At 37.1% G+C, this 16,637-nt stretch overlaps 1 protein-coding gene across 6 annotated transcripts in view; it reads left to right on the top strand.

Annotated features, from left to right (window-relative positions):
* The window catches only part of NTRK2 (neurotrophic receptor tyrosine kinase 2), a 311,333-nt gene that overhangs the window by 31,632 nt on the left and 263,064 nt on the right, over positions 1-16,637 (top strand). For all 6 annotated transcript variants that reach the window (XM_081103079.1, XM_081103075.1, XM_081103076.1 and 3 more), the window contains 2 exons: positions 4,343-4,411; positions 6,853-7,007. In XM_081103079.1, coding sequence (XP_080959205.1) covers positions 4,343-4,411; positions 6,853-7,007 — 224 coding nt within the window. The remainder of the gene's footprint in view (positions 1-4,342; positions 4,412-6,852; positions 7,008-16,637) is intronic.

Below are 16,637 nucleotides of genomic sequence, written 5' to 3' on the forward strand. Positions count from 1 at the left end.
TCCCCAGGCCCAATTTACTAAAAAATTTGTCCTCTCTGCTTATATTCCTTCTTTTCCAACTCTAACCCCACTTTTAAAAAATTAGTATATCTGTGACAATAACTTAGAAATCATTATCTTTGACTTCTGAATAGCGTTAGAGGGTTATTAGAACAGCCTGTTTATTCCCTTTCATGAATTTCTTGGCCATTTCCATCTTGGACGGAGCAATAGGCCAAGGCAAGAATCTGATGTGAAAACTATGTCCTTGATTCTTTTCCTTGGAATCATGACATTGCCTGGAAGACATTAAACCAGTGGAATGGAAAGACACTGACTTGGCCATGGCCTTTTCAGGGAGCTCACAGTTACTAATGCCTTGCCCCCCACAATAGGTCCTCTTTTGAAGTTTCATTTAAAAAAAGCTATCTGTCATGATTGACAGAAGTAGAGAAAAGTCAACCATGGGACATGCCAAAGGTTCAGACAATTATTAACAATAGCAAATGCTTCCCCTGAAGTCATGTTGAAGCTTTGTCAGCTGAAGTCAGTTATAAATAAATAGGGACAGTGGGAGCTCTTAGGCTGCTGGCTGCTAAATCCTGTTAGATGATAGCACTTAGTCAACAAGGTGTGGCCTTTCAAAAAGGTTTCATCATTAAACAGAGCATCACCCACTCCTAAGCTCAGACTGGTGTCCCCATGTCCTGATTTTCAGTGTAACCTTCTGTTGGAGGAATGTTGCCTGCATTCATTGGGCCTTTGGTGCTTTGCAAATTATTTGTAACAATACCTTATGTGTCTCATAGTCACCTGCATTATCTCGCTTGGTTTTTCTAACAAGTGGTAGGGAAAATCATTTTTATTCCCATTTCATGGACAGAAAATCAGACTGAGGAAGATGTTGGACTTTCTCAGGTACAGCGACTGGAAGTGACAGAATTATGGCTCCAGGACTTGCTCCTGGCCATGGTCTTCCAATAAGAGAACAGGAAATAAAATCTGTGTCATCCCTAAGATTCAAGGACCAGCGTTCTGGTAACATCTGTCCTCTTTCTTTTCTTGGGGAGACTAGTTCCCCAACTGATTTTCAGGCCGGTTATAAAAGAAATCATTCTCTTAGAGCAGATTGCCTGGACTCTCTATGGAGATTTTTGATATTATGAAAAACCTTAATTTCATAAAGCCACTAGGTTGACTTCATATTTTATAGGTGGTGTTAATGATGAAGACAATTTAAAAATAAAGCCTATGGAATTAAGATAAAAAGCATTTGGCAAAAATGTGACAAAACTCCAAGGAACTTTATTAACATGTTTCACTAAATGCTGTTTGGCACCATCTCTGCAGTCAGTTTGCCTGAACAAGTCTGATGGCTGCGTAGGCCTTGACAGCATAAACAAGAGAGAAGCTGGAGAGAAGAAAAAAGGCAAAATGCTCTAATGCAGCCACTTACATGTATTAATGACCTCAGTAGTTAATTCCGGTATTTTCATTACACCTGGCTTTAGGCCCTAATTGCTCAACAACCACATTTTACTGGTTGTCTTACCAAATCATTTCCCCTACTGTTGTGATTTTTGTTTAGTGGGCTATGATTAATTGCAGTGTTAGTAATAGACTAGTTTATTTCTTTATTGTGCCTCTTATATTTTCCCTACTTTCCTTGTTGCAAGCTATTTCTAGGAAACCAAAGCTACCTTGTGTATTTTTGCTACTATCTGGTAGAATATTTTTAATGGCATTCTATGTATAAAGCCCAGCATTTTCCCTATCTTCCAAAGGTGTGCCATTTGAAAATAGGAAACCAATGAAATAGGCCTATCCTATACAGTTTCATTAAAAGCCAATAATTTGGAAGCCCAGTCACTGGGCAGATTGATATTTGTAGGCATAGTTACACAGTAAGGCTAGTGTTCAAACTGTTATGAAGGAATCATGAAATGTCCATAAGCTTCATTGATTTATGTCATGAAAGAGGCTCTAATCACCCAACTAAGGAATTAAATTGTGTGGTTGGCTTTTAAGGATGGTGGGGAGGGAGGAGAGAATTAAGTCAAGCGCTTGCCTTTCCAGACCTTAGTCCCAACCTCGGTTTAAGATCAAGCACTTGGGGCAACTGGCTTCTCTTCCCTGATTTCCCACAAGTAAATTTCACCCTTAACTTGAATATCAGCATCACGGGTGACAGTGAGCTGGGAAGGAAATGTGTATCAGAAGCTGTTTCTTGATGTCCCTGGGATATGCTGATTATCTCTGCTAGTTTCTCCTACGGTGTAAAATCCTGCACAAGAGCATTACACTTGGGGTTTAAGGAAATTCAGATTGGCTCCTGCCTCTCACTTTCAGCACTCCCCTCCACCCTGCTCATATTTGCAGGCCTGGGGACTCTCCAGAGGCTCTGTAACTGGTCACTGAGTTTATTTCTTGGTGCCTTCATTCCTGCCTGGCCCCTGAGAATCCAGAGACTGTGAGAAAAGCCAGCATTTGTGTTTTCCAGGGGCTTTGCAGAGGTGCTAATTAGCTCCTTTGCAAAGTCCTATAATCAAACAGTAAGAGGATTGTGGATTTTTCCCCTCTCCTCCTCCTTCTTTTTGGCTTTTGGCCCCAATAATAAGTATGGTTCATAAAACTCATCTTGTTCTTTGGCGCGTAACCCAGCTCTGGGCTGTGCTGCTGGCAGCCCAATAGGGGCAGCTGCGCCCGGTGCCGGCTCGCTGGCTGACCTGGGAACCTTGACAATAAGTATCATTTTTCTTTGCTCCTCTCCTGTTCTTCTTGGAAGGAAGAGCAGGTTCCCCTGTACTCCCCCCCCCCCCCACCCCAACCCCCCAGAAGGCTTGGGATTTCTGATGAAGATGAAAATATTTGTGTCTCCAAGACTGTGGGGAAGATAGGCAGATTGACTTTTCAATGTATAATACTCCAATGAAAGCCATTCTTTATCCACATTCCAAAAGAAAAGATTTATGTAGGCACATTTTTTAACTTCCTGGCGGAGATTTTTTTCATGTTGGGGAGCATTCCATGTTCCAAAAGAGAAGATGGATGCATAGAAGGAAGTGGGCACCCTTGTGTAGGTAGGGGTTTGGGTGAGTGGAAATGCCAGTATAGAATAAGGCTGGGAGTGGACACATACATACCTCCTTGAGTTATGTGGCACAAAAGTGGCCCTTTCTATATTCATCAGCTGCCTAGTTTGAGATCATGCATTAGCTCCTGGGTTGTAACCTCTTTCTGAAGGAGACTGGTCAGACACACCCAGATACTTTTAACTTATGACTTTGTTACGCTGTTTGACCAGCCTCAGGTCAGGGTCCAGGATTACTTTCACCCTCAGATCTCCCATTCTTATCTGGCTCTCAGCCCAACACTCACTCTCCTGAGCAGGAAACGGACACTGAAGGGCTCATTGCAGTTCGTTGAGGTGTTGGCTGTTTTTGTAAAAGTTGGTGTTTATTTTATATTCATATTATTTACTAAACACATGTCTAGAGGACCAACCACTGGACACTTTTTAAGTAAATTCAACTAGTAAACAAATTCACAGAGGGAGTCAGCTGCCAGGATTATGGCTTAGAATTTTCCAAATCAAGGTCTCATAGCATTGATCATTGGAAACTGAAACTCTTGCCCATTGAAAAGACTACATGTTTGGAACATATATCCATGTTTGGATATTATTTTTCCCATAACAAATATGAAATCTTTTCTTTGATTGGTCCAAATCTTAAAATGACATGTAGTTAGAATAGTTCAAGAAAAATTCTGACATACTCCACATAATTTCCTGTTGTTCTCTTCATGGCATTATCTAGTTATTAGAAATCCTATAGAAATGATCTCAGCAGAGTTTATTAATCAATAACTGTTTTCTCTCCTATGAGGATGTGTTAAATCCAGTTCATATCCAGAGTTCTGTATGTCACATGACTTCAAAATATTCATGACACTCATTTTAAAGCATCTTTTCTCTCTGGTGATTTTATGGTTTTAAATTAAATTTAATTTAATCTTTCTATTAGTTGTTCAAAAGGTCAGAAATCTCTAGGAGGTATATAACTTGGCTCTGAATCAGCATATGAAAAATAAGCTTTTGGGTAAAAAAGAGACTTAACATAGACAATAGGAAAATTATGTTCCACCCCCTGCTCTCCTACCCACCATTGGTAAGAATGATAGGTAGGAGAAGCAGGAAAAACTAAACTATCACTTCTGGTAAAAGAAAGAGATGATTGGGTTTAAGTAAGGCATGGACCATGATCAAATAAAATTATATTGTGAAAAAAATCTTGATTTGAATACTTTATTTCTGAAATATATCATTTTAGATTCACATTTAATCGTTTTTTATTCCTTTCAGCAATTTTACTCGAAATAAACTGACGAGTTTGTCTAGGAAACATTTCCGTCACCTTGACTTGTCTGAGCTGTAAGTAATGATTTTGTGTTGTTTTTTTTTCAAGGAAAAGGGCAATTAAGTATTTTTTTAAATGAGTGATGCTGCAGATCTATTTTTATGTCAAAATTCTTGAAAAATGATTTCTCAAGTTTTAGTTACTTGTTTTTTTTCCCCTTAAGAAGACAGGATTGAGTAATAAAAATTAGAAACCACAATAGTAATATGTTGTTTATGATAAGTTTAAATGTTTTTACATAAATGATTTATTTTGTAATGGAGGGAAAATATTTAAATGTGTTGATGACTAATAGCCAGAATTTCCAAGTGTGTTCAATTTTTGTGTTATCACCATGAAGCAGATGTGAATTGTTGACATTCTTATGGTTAAAGGTGCCTAAAGAACCCTGCAACAGAGGTTCTGTGTAGCAGAGGTGGGCCAAAATGGACAAGGCCTTTGAATACCAGGCAAAGCTTTTGCTTAAACTGTATGTGGCCTGAGTTGTAGGGTCTACCCCATTCACAAGGAAATTGAGCAGATTAGAAGATGTCACTAGTGGAGCGACAGCAAGCTAATTGGTAGCAATGAAGGTTACATGATGAAAGTCTTAGTGATTGGCAATGATTTTAAATAAACTGAATTCAAGTAGTTGAAGTACTAGGTTTCTAACACAGGAGTAGACAAATTAAAAACTTAAGGAAGATACACAAAATAGAATAAGATACTCTGTAAAAATTTTAAGCATCACTGCAGAAAATTTTCTTGCTTGGTTAAAAATTAGAGTTCTGATTCCAAATTCACATGTCTCAATATTCTCCCTGCAACATATTTAATGAATTCATTCAACAAATGTTAATTGTGTGCCTGTTACAAATCAAAGTAACATGGTAATAGGCCGTGGCGATAGAAGATCTCTGTGGTCCAGGATTCTGCTATGTGGTGGGAGAGGTAGAAGTCTAACATGCACATGTAATAATAATCACTTCAAAAAGAGTTTGCACAATGAGCTAGAGGAAGAAGCCAGTTGTCCACCAGCATTATGTGGTCATAGGAATATCTTTATATCTATAACTGAAGAACCCCCTGGCTTCTTTATCCTCTCTGATGATTCAACCAGACTTTCTTTTTAGAATGATTCTTTAGTTTTTTATGGACTCAGGCTGCCAAGAAATAGCTTGAATTAGTGGGGCTTAGACATTGTGGATCTCCTCTGCATTGTATTCCATATCTAGTCGCGCCAAATCTTATTTTGGTGTTGGAGGGATACTTGGAGGCCATCAAGCAGACACAAATTAAAGAGTCGTCCATGATCACATTTCCCCAAAGAAATTCCCAGAAAAGTCTCCAGGGATCCCTGAGATTCTTAGAACCCGACCAGAAAACCACAGGAGTAAATGATGCTGCAAAGCCCAGGTCCGGTCCTCATGGAAATCTTAAGTATTGTGGTTAATTCCAGGCAGAGCCTATGTAACGATTTTAAATGGCCTCATTTAAAGGCTCATTACCATAAATGGAATTCATCTTAAATAGGCCACTGAGTATTATAAATAAGCATTTAAAGATTTTTTTCTTGTGGTTTTTATTTTCCTCTTGACTATTTCCTCCTTCACCAGTCGCAGGCCACAGGAGTCCAGGCAGCACGGCTGAATGGTGGCTTTCTCTCAGCAGATCTCACAGTGGGCTTAGAGGCTCAATCTGGAGCTCACTGCCCTTGCTTTCTCAACTCCTGAGCTTGGCGTGTGTGTGTGTGTGTGTGTGTGTGTGTGTGTGTGTGTGTGTTTGTGTAGCCATGTGAGCACGTGTGCACATGCATGCCAGAGGTCCAAGAGCTCCCTTGCAGATTCTCTCTCTCACATTCACTCCACCTTTCTTGCATCAATCAAATGAACTGTGGTTGCAGAAAGCTGTGAGCAGCACCCGATTAGCTCTCACACTTCAGTCCTAGCATTGGATTTACAGTCTCATTTTAAATGAAGATGACACTTTTCTGCCCCCCACTGAAGTTTGAGCTTATTAAATAACACTTTGATCTCTAGCCTGACCAGAAATAAGTATGGTAGTATTTCTGAAAACTTACTGTTGGCATCTTCACTTAAGATCTTCTTAATAACTGTATAATAACAGTAATAAAATGGTTACAGCACCTTATTTCCCCCCATTTTATGAGACACACTCTTTTTTTCTTACATTACAGCTATTTCTGTACTTATCTTGTTTCCCTATTATTCTGAAAGGTCTTATATCACTTTGCATCTTTTAGCCTTTACAGTGGTGTTTGTACACAGCAGAAGCTCAGTAAGCATTAGATAAAGTAATGAATAATAAGTAGTTACTAATATGTTTTAAAGGTAGGTATGACTTTCAAAGATGGCTGGTTAGAAAGAATTCATAATTTTGTAGTGCTTCAGGAACATGAATGTAGTTAAAATCAAAAAAGAGAAGCCTGACTGGGTTTTATTTTTGTTCCATGTAGGATCTTGGTGGGCAATCCGTTCGCATGCTCCTGTGATATTATGTGGATCAAGACTCTTCAGGAGAGTAAATCCAGTCCAGAAACTCAGGATTTGTACTGCCTAAATGAAAGCAGCAAGAATATTCCCCTGGCGAACCTGCAGATCCCCAATTGTGGTAATTCACTTTTAAGTCAATGAGTTCTAGTTGCTATTAATTATTCTAATTGCCTTGGTGTGGTAGAGAGTCTGGGAAGATTACCACTACCCAGATTTTATACAGTATGCTGTTATGTCTCCAATGAATTGGGCAACATTTGTGTGCAGTGTGGAGAAATCATTTGGGAGCAACTTTGCTGAACATTTTTTGCAAGTAGAATATTAATTTTGAATGAATGACTTTAAAGTGCACAGAGAAAAAAAAGCACACACTGTATTCCTTTGTTTCTTTGTTCATTCGTCCATCCATCCATCCATCCATCCATCCATCCATCCATATATCCAAAAAGTATCTGCTAAGAGTGCAGTACCCCATTGGCCACATACAGGCAGTCCTTGGGTTATGTCCGACTCGACGTACATTGTTTTGCGGTTACGTCGCCATCTCCCATTTACAATATTTATTTAAAAAAAAAGTTCCATCATTTCGACGTATGTACATATGTGCTTTATGTTTTTTATTATTTATTTACCGCAAGTAAAGGTCAGGAATTGTTATCTTTCTTTTAATTTTTTTTTTTTTTTTTTTTTTTTTTACTGTTTCACATTATTACTGCTGTGTATGTGCTCCAAGTGAGTGACTGGGTGCTTATGTAGGTGGATTCTGACTTATGGCGAAAATCGCGTTACATCACACCGCAGGAAGTAACCTTATATACTTGGTTGGCCCTCAGGCCATGTAGAGGGAAGGATTTCAAGGTGATAAAGTGTCCTGGAAGCATAAGAAAATGCAGTTCAATCCAGATGCCAGATGTCTATGTCTCTGGATGGGGCTCCTCAGATTTTCCCTTACAAGAGCTTTATCCCATGTCTAAGTTCAAAATCTCTTCCTTCACCCTTGTCCCCACTCCTCTCCTCAGCATTTACACCTTCAGAATGTAAAATGGCACCATGTGATGAAATCACAGCTCTCTGTGAGGACTAGTGTGTTTATAGGGAAGTAGAATCCAAGGGTGCCTGTTAGGATTTTACCACTAAGGGCCTCTGGGACATACCTCTACAATGCTCACATATGCATATTATTTCTCTGTTGAAATTTTAATCAGTTAGTCAACCAGTTAAACAGTTCACAATGATATTTGATCTTCTGGTCTAGAGGTGACTCAGCAGGAAGCTAGGTAGCATTGGTTCTCCACCGCCCTGAGGTATCTTCATATTGACCATAAACATCCGGTTCTTTGTTTTCAGAGGACCCTATTGTTTGGGGTCAGTTTTCATTTAAGGAAAATATAACTGCTGCTTATTTTTAATGAGAATGTAATGAAAGGAAAGATAAGTGTTCACTTCTGACCCTGAAGGAGCTTAGAAGATAGCAGTTACCCTTCCCACAGATTTTTCTGTAATAACTAGAGATGTTTGGCTTTAGAATGGGAGAATCGGGCTTGGTTCCCTTGCCAACTTCCCTCAGCTTTCTTTGCTAGCCAAGGGTGAAAATAACAAACACTTTTAATATATATCTTTTCCTGATAAGAAGGTAACTGTTCTCTGTTCTGGCATAAATTTGTGCTGCTGAGAGAAATTGCCTAGAGGGACAAGAAATGCAATGTTGAGTCACCTGGCCTCTTGGCCAGCTCCCAAATCCCCACGGCTGTTGTGACCACATTGGTTCAGCAACCACTGAGAGGAAAAAAGAGAAAGCATCTAACTCCTGCTCTGATTTCACAACCTGCACTTAGTAGATGTCTGTTTTGCCCTTGCCTGAAACCATTCTATTTCTTTGATTTTAATTTTCAGCCTCATTGTCTCGACAGCATTCTGATAACGTACTCACTGTATGGGATGTTGACAGGCTATAGTGATTGTGAAAGGGGAACCATAGCAGTGACCTGGTCCTTATTTTTGCTGATTGATTTGTCAATTTTCAATAATTTTTATATGATTCCTACAATTAGTCAATGCATTCTGTGTATGAGAGTGAGACTGAATCCACGTCAGAGAGAGCATGTGCTTGCTTGGTTGAGTAGGATCTGTTTATATTCATGATAACATTCACAATTAATTTCACTGTCACCAATGCTTTTCAAAAAGCAACATTATAAAAGGAGAATTGACAGACTTATTTTTTTTACCACTTTTATGTTCTTATGTTTTATTTTTCTGTTATTTCAAGTGTTTTTTTTACTTATTTATAATTGTACAAATCATGTTGATACATTTTGTTGTGAAAATAACTCCCTATATATTATACATAAAGCTTGTCTTTTTCTTGTTTGTGACCATTTCAGGTTGGTAGTCATAGATCTATCATATTTTTTTTAATCATTGCCTGGTATTTGTGGCAGAATAAATCTTACATTAAATCTTCCATATTGATGGACATTTAGCTTCCCATTTTTCATTGCTACAAAAATGTTTCAATAAGCATATGGACAGATGCAAAGATTTTTCTAGAGAACATAGTAGGAATCATATTTTTTTGGTTCATATGGTTTACACTTTAAAAAATGTTTGTACTGATTTATAGCCACCCCAGAAAAGTATATCTTGATATTAGCAAATGTATTCTTTGTCTCTCTAAAAACTACATGGTACGTAATTGCTTTTTAGTTTGCATTTTGCTGATTGCTATTGAGTATCTTTTGAACATTGTGTTTATTCTTCAGTGAACTACCTATTTATATCCTTTGTCTAGTTTTCCTTTTTTTTTCTTTTCTTCCATTGGTAGTGTTGTTTTATTTTTTCTTAATTCTTTGAATATTATAAATTATGTTTCTGTAAATGTATAATGATAAGATATTTACCATACATATTTAAATATATTTCTGTAAGTATCTAGAGATAACCCTTCATAAGACAAGATACTTTTACTTCTCTTTACTTCTTTCTCTCATTCCTCAAATTGTTTTCATTTGAGATTTTATTTTAGGATTTACTTATTTTTTTCAAATTTTTATTTATTGATTTGAGAGAAAGAGGTTAAGAGAGAGAGAGAGAGAGAGAGAGAGAGAGAGAGAGAGAGAGAGAGAGAATCAACATCTATTTGTTGTTACACTTACTTCTGCATTCATTGGTTGATTCTTATATGTGCCCTGACCAGGGATCGAACCCACAACCTTGGCGTATTAGGAGGATGTACTAACCAACTGAATTCTCTGACCAGGGCATTACTTGATTTTTTTAAAGATTTACTATTTTTTTGTGTTCCACTGATCTTTGTATCTTATTACTTCCTCTTGGAGTGGTTTTTCATTTTGCTGGAATGTGTTCTCTAATATTTTTTTCAGAGAAATTTCAAAAATAAAATCGTCCCATTCTTGCCTGGTGGAAAATCAGCCTGTATTTTTTTTCCCCAGTGGTATTGACTGAGTATAAAGTTCTAGACTCAAAATAGCTTCTTAGGATTTTGCAGATTTTTCTTGTTTTCCAGTGTTGCTGATGAGATGCTTGAGGCCAAGCTGATGCTTATTTCTTGACAAGTAACCTCTGCTTTTCCTTCTGAAGCTTTTATGAGTTTCTCCTAATCCATGTTATTCTTAAATTTTAGAACAATGAAATTAGGTGTGTTTGTGTTTAAGAATTTATTCTGGTCGATATACAGCATACCCTTTTAGTACAGGTGTTCCTGTCTTTAGTTCTGGAAGAATTTTCTAATTTATTTAGATGAATGTTTCCACTTCTGGCTCCTCCCTTCATACCTCTTAGTCTTTCTGTAATACTTTCCATCTGCTTGTCTTTTTGTGCTGCATTAAGGGAAAATTGGTTTCCTCACTACTTTACCCTTCAGCTATTTCTGCAGCTACTGAACTTTTCTCTTCCAACAGTCAGTTTTTAATTTCTGCAATCTCTAGTGATTGGTTATTATGATTGAAACGCCTTTTTCCACATTGGAGCTCACCATATCTCTACCATGTCACAGCTCCTAGCATGACTGATTTTCTCCTGGCAAGTTCTCACTCATTGCTTCTACTTGGAAGTGGCTACAGCTGTTGTTGGATTCTATGTCTATGGTGAGGAGGTAAGGGTGGAAAGCCTATTCCTTCTGGTGTTGGCTAATGACCCTGTGGCTTGGCCTCTGTGGGACTCTACTCTGTCCTACAGTCCACCCCTTTAGCCTTGGGTCAGCTGAGAGCCTCCCTGTTTCATCTAATAACACATACTATGTATTCATTTAGAGCTGTACTGTTTTTGTTTAATCCCATTTCTCTGCTTTCTCTTGTCCAGAGGTTCCTTATAGTTTCTTATCCATCAACAGCATGCTTCCTTGTTTTTCTGGCTTTAATTTTTTTTTTTTGGGGGGGGACTAATTTCTAGAAATTTGAGATGAAAGGCAGATACTTCAAAGTAGGGCTTCGTTAACATGTATTAATTTTCTTCATGATGGCTTCCAAAATTTTGTTCTTTTTCAAGTTAGATTGAGCAGTAAATGACACTAGACTTTTTTGGATTTAAATTCTGTCTCTGAAAGTCCATGCTCAGGGATTCAGATGATCTGCTAATATCTTCAAGTTAGATCTTGTTTGCAACATGGATTCATGCTCAGAGGCTTTTCTTTTGTGTCCCACCCTTTTCAAGCTTTTAAAACATATCAGTTGTGTTTAATTAAGTCACAGTATGCTAAATTCTTCTTATTTCCACTTCCTGTGATCAAACTTTTCTCAAGAGTAACTCCTAAGAGTATGGTCTTATATGTTTTATTGTTGTAAACCAACAATTTGCCAATAACTATGGCCATTCAATTTAGTTAGCAACCAGTAATACTTTAAGTTCAATAACAAAGAGCTATTGGCAATTCATTCTTTATAAGGTAGGTTTTCTTTAAAAATGTCTCCTTTATTAAGGAGTACAAGTTGCCAGTCATAAAAATAGTCACAGGGATGTGAAGTAGAGCATAGGGAATATAGTTGATAGTACTCTAATAACTATGTATGGTGTTAGATGAATACTGGACTTATCAGGGTGATCACTTCAGAAGGTATATATAAATGGCTAATCATGATATTGTCCACCTGACAGTAATATAATATAGAATGTGAACTGTGATTAAAAACAAAATAAAAAAAATCTTCCCACTTTAGTATTTTATCATGTCAGTATTATATTGTGAACAAATTGTCAACATTTTATATGCAAACATGAATCCCCAGACTGCTTAATGTATGCTTTGAACATAATAGGGATTTGATTAATGTTTGCGGAATTGATAATTAATAATTGCATGAACATATTATATTAATGCTCAGATTGGACTGAAATTTTAATATAATGTTGCAGATATTTCATTTTAGTAAAGAAAACCTAAACATATATTTTTCTAGCCAAATTATACCATATTTTGTAGTTCTCTTTGAAATTTTTGTCATCTTGCATTTTAAACTTTCATTCTGAAATTGTGTGTATTTTTTAAAATTTTGTTTTTCAATTACAGTTTGTGTTCAATCCTTTTTTGTATTACTTTCAGGTATACAGCACAGTAGATAGACATTCATATAGGTTACAAATCATTGTTGCATTTCAAAAGGATCTTGTTTCTTCTTTTTCCTTCCTCCCTTAGTGATTAAGGGAGCATAACAGGTGGGGCTGGGAAGTTTGTGCAGTTCCCACCAGCAGCACAGTCAACATGGCTCACAATATTTTTCTAACAATCCCCTCTTGCCGTGAATTATGGTAAATTTATTCATGCCGTGAAACACATTGAGGTCTGTTTCTCCACAAGGTTCTTTTTAACCTTAGAAAAACTTTATTGACTGCAAGGCAATAAAATATGTTCATATAACATTTCCACATTACTCAGAAAAAACAGGTGCTATGAGTGTTGTTTCTGAAGACAGAAACTGAGTCACACAGGTGCTAATGAAGGGAAGTTATTTATCATTCCACAAAAATGTCCCTGCTACTTCTTTTCATGTTTTTCAATGAAATTACTCATCACATAGCATATTTTAAATTTCTGTACTCAGTTTGATCTTCAGTAGTTAGTTTGCAAAAAGACTTTCACTTTAATTGTTTTATACTGTAATTATAATTCAAATCTCTGGAAGAGCGTTTCTTCAGGGAGTGTTAGTAGTGAATGAAATGCTCTGTTTTAACTAGATGGCAAATATATTTAAGAAAGTCTGTATTCCTCTGGGTTAGATCAAAACAATCCTTCAACGCATTTAACTAGTTAGCATGTCCAACAGTGAACATACGGTGGTAATTCAGGTAATGTTTGAAGGACTGTGAAAAAAGGAGACATGTAATACTTTCAACAATGAAGTTTTTTAAAAAATGGTAATGTGCATAGTGAACAGAGTTATAAAATTTTGTATATATTTTTTTAAATATTGCATTTTTTTTTAAACCACAGAGCATCTCAAAGAATTAACATTATCAAAGAACACACTACACACTTTGGGGAAAGTTTGGTGGACTAGGTCAGTGGTCTGCAAACTCATTAGTCAACAGAGCCAAATATCAACAGTACAATGATTGAAATTTCTTTTGAGAGCCAAATTTTTTAAACTGAAACTATATAGGTAGGTACATTGTTATTAACTTAATTAGGGTAATCCTAAGGCTTAGGAAGAGCCACACTCAAGGGGCCAAAAAGCCGCATGTGGCTTGAGAGCCGCAGTTTGTCGACCGCGGGACTAGATGATTACTCAGACCACTGTTGGTTTAAGAATAATAGTTGTAGAAACAGAAGCTTAGTGAACAATTGTTCAACATCCATTGTCTAAACTCTTGCTACTCCAAATGTGGTCTGTGGAACAGAGAGTTTGTTAGAAATGTGGATTCTCAGGCCCCAACCCAGACCTACTGGAAAAAAAACAACGTTTTTAACAAGATCTGCTGGTGACTCATGTGCACATTAAAGCTCTGGTCTAAAGAAAGTCAGCCTTTTTGCTAGATAGTTTATGATTTTCTGCTGAGGTCTACAGGCTGGTATGTTTTTCCTGAACACATCCAGGTCAAGAGACACTGACACGGAGGTGTCTGTCTGCCTGGGCAGATGACCATCTTTTATCTCCAGTGAGGTTTCTCAGAGTGCAAAGGACGCCATCTCTGAAGCTCAAATCAGGATCCCATTACGGTAGTGCTAGAAGCTGTTGGAAGCATTGCTGAGCTTTGCTCTGTTCTTGTGCCGATTTCAAATCTTATTAAGCCAGGAAGTAGTGCCTGGCAAATGGTTTATCCTGCCTTGGCTATTCATGCTTCCCAATTCATTTTTATTGTGCTAATTAAACCTCAAGTGATATTTCAAGTACAGATTGTTTTTTCCATTATTAACTCTTTGGCCAGCATATTAATGCTGTAGAATTAACGTGAGTCAGATGCTTACTCATCTGTGGAAGACTTTACATTTAAAAGATCTAGACTTGGCCAATTTTGCACAGATTCCCTTAGAAACTGCTATGACAGGGTGATACAATTTCTCTATAAATAAAGGAGACTCACTCTTCCTTCACAAATAGACATGTAATTATTTTTTTTAATGAATCAAATTCCTAGATCATGGATATGTATTGGCATTTATGGTCTGTGCTAAAATGGATATATGCAGTCTGGGAGATAGTGTAGTATAGTTGTGTAGATCCTGTGTTTTGGGTTCAAATCCCAGGACAAAGATACTTGGGCAACTTGAGATGTATTTGACTTTTTCAAACTTCATAGTCTGCATTAGTTAAATAAGGGCAAAATACTTAACTTTAAGATTGGTTGTAAGGATTAAAATATACAAAAACTTAAAATATTAAAGAAGAATATATGGTTTAGTGAATGCCTATATAAATGCTATTATTGTTACTGTAATTAAACAAATATTTTTAGAACTGTTAGTTATATAAGCTTAGGCTTGAAGAAGAAAACCATAACAGATTTTATAGTGGAAATTAAGATTATGGCATAGGATTCTCTACTGAGAAACTCTTAATTTTTATCCTTTTCTGCTCAGAATTCCTAAACTATGAGATACATTTATAAAAGCTAGAGAATTCCTCCCATAGGTTTGTATTTGAGGTACCAAGAGGGGTGTCCCCAAGCTCCATTGGTATTTTCAAGAAGGTCAGACCTTAAAAACAAGCACCATGGCAGGCCCTGGCTCCATGGTCCCTCCAGCATCAGCAGATAAATTTGTAAGTACAAAGAAGATGGCAGAAGAGTCAACAAAGCACACAAGTTAATTGCAAGCTGGAAAGTAGTAACTGACTTAAAGGCTGAGAGTGCTATTTACCAAGTTGGCAATGGGGAAAGGCAAGAAGAAGCGTGGTTTATGTTGCAGAACTACTACAAGGCTCAAGAAGTGACAGTACAGGCAATGCCAAATACGGGGGGTTGGTTGAAAGTCTATTAAGAAGCAGTTAGTCCCATTTTTGTTCCATACATCCTAGGTGCCTGCACCTCTCCCTCCTCAGCATGTTTATTCTCTAAAGAGCATAAAATGCTGGTCACAGGATCTCCAGCTAGAGTTGAGGCTGTGAAAACCATAAGAAAATGATGGATTTACATACTGAATATCGATATTTTCAGCCTTCTTCCTTTCCTAAGGAGAACAGGGAAGAAACATTTTTTGAATAATTTGACCAGTCCTTTCCCAAAATGATTTAATAATATTGACATCAGAGAGTACCCAGTAGGAGGCCAATGCTATTTTTCTACATGAAGCCAACAATGAATAAATATGCAATGCTTCTAATACCTCATTCTTACGGATGTATGAATGGCCACGGATCACCAACTGTTTGAGAAAATCTTATAATATAAAAGATACACACAACATGATCAGAGAGAGAAAGGAAAAAATTACAAGAAACAAAGTTGATATGGAGAGAAAACAATTAAAAAGAAATGATCATTAATATCTCACAGAAATCAGAAGAGACATTGCACCTATAAAAGAAAAACGGGGTGCTATAAAAATAAACACCATTCACAATCAAAAGAATGAGCTTTGGAAAATAAATACATGGGACAGAGGAATGAAAACCCCAGAAGCAGGTTTGAAAGGCAAATCTGAGGAAATCTCCCGGTAAATAGAACAAATATACAAAAATATGGAACATAGGAAAAAAAAAAAGGATGAAAAAAAAATTTGATGGGATATCTAGAAGTTTCAACATCAACATTAGGAGATCTCAGTGGTGAGAAAGCATTGCATCGTAGTTGAGTTGGCATCTTTATTTTCCCTTCCTTAGTGGTACATATGACAGTGTTGTAGCCTATAATCAGTGCTGACTTAAATTTGATAAAATGTAACTATTACATATGATGGTTCAGCTGTTTGTAGGGTTTATATTTTTATAATTAAACTTTACATCTAGACAGCCTAACTTCACAGCATATATAAGGGCGTGAAGACAGAGTATGGTGAATGTGCTATGGGCATGTGGGGAGGGTTGGCCTTCTGTGTGAAAGTGAACCTTATCTTCCACAGCGAGAGGTCAGTAGATAGTGTTAACACAGGGAAATCAAGAAGTAGCAATATAGGCATGGTATTTATCAATGTAGAGATCACGGTCAAAAAAGAACCATTAGGAGATGAAATGAGTGCCTATGGGGAATAGGAAATAATGCCACACGGGTGAGGTGAGACTACTGCTTATCACAAACTAGACTGAATGTTTTGCATAACAAGTTTTGTAGAACTATAGACTCTTCAAACTATGTGACT

Source organism: Myotis nattereri, assembly GCF_964212035.1.
Source record: "Myotis nattereri genome assembly, chromosome: 12".
NCBI lineage: Eukaryota > Metazoa > Chordata > Mammalia > Chiroptera > Vespertilionidae > Myotis > Myotis nattereri.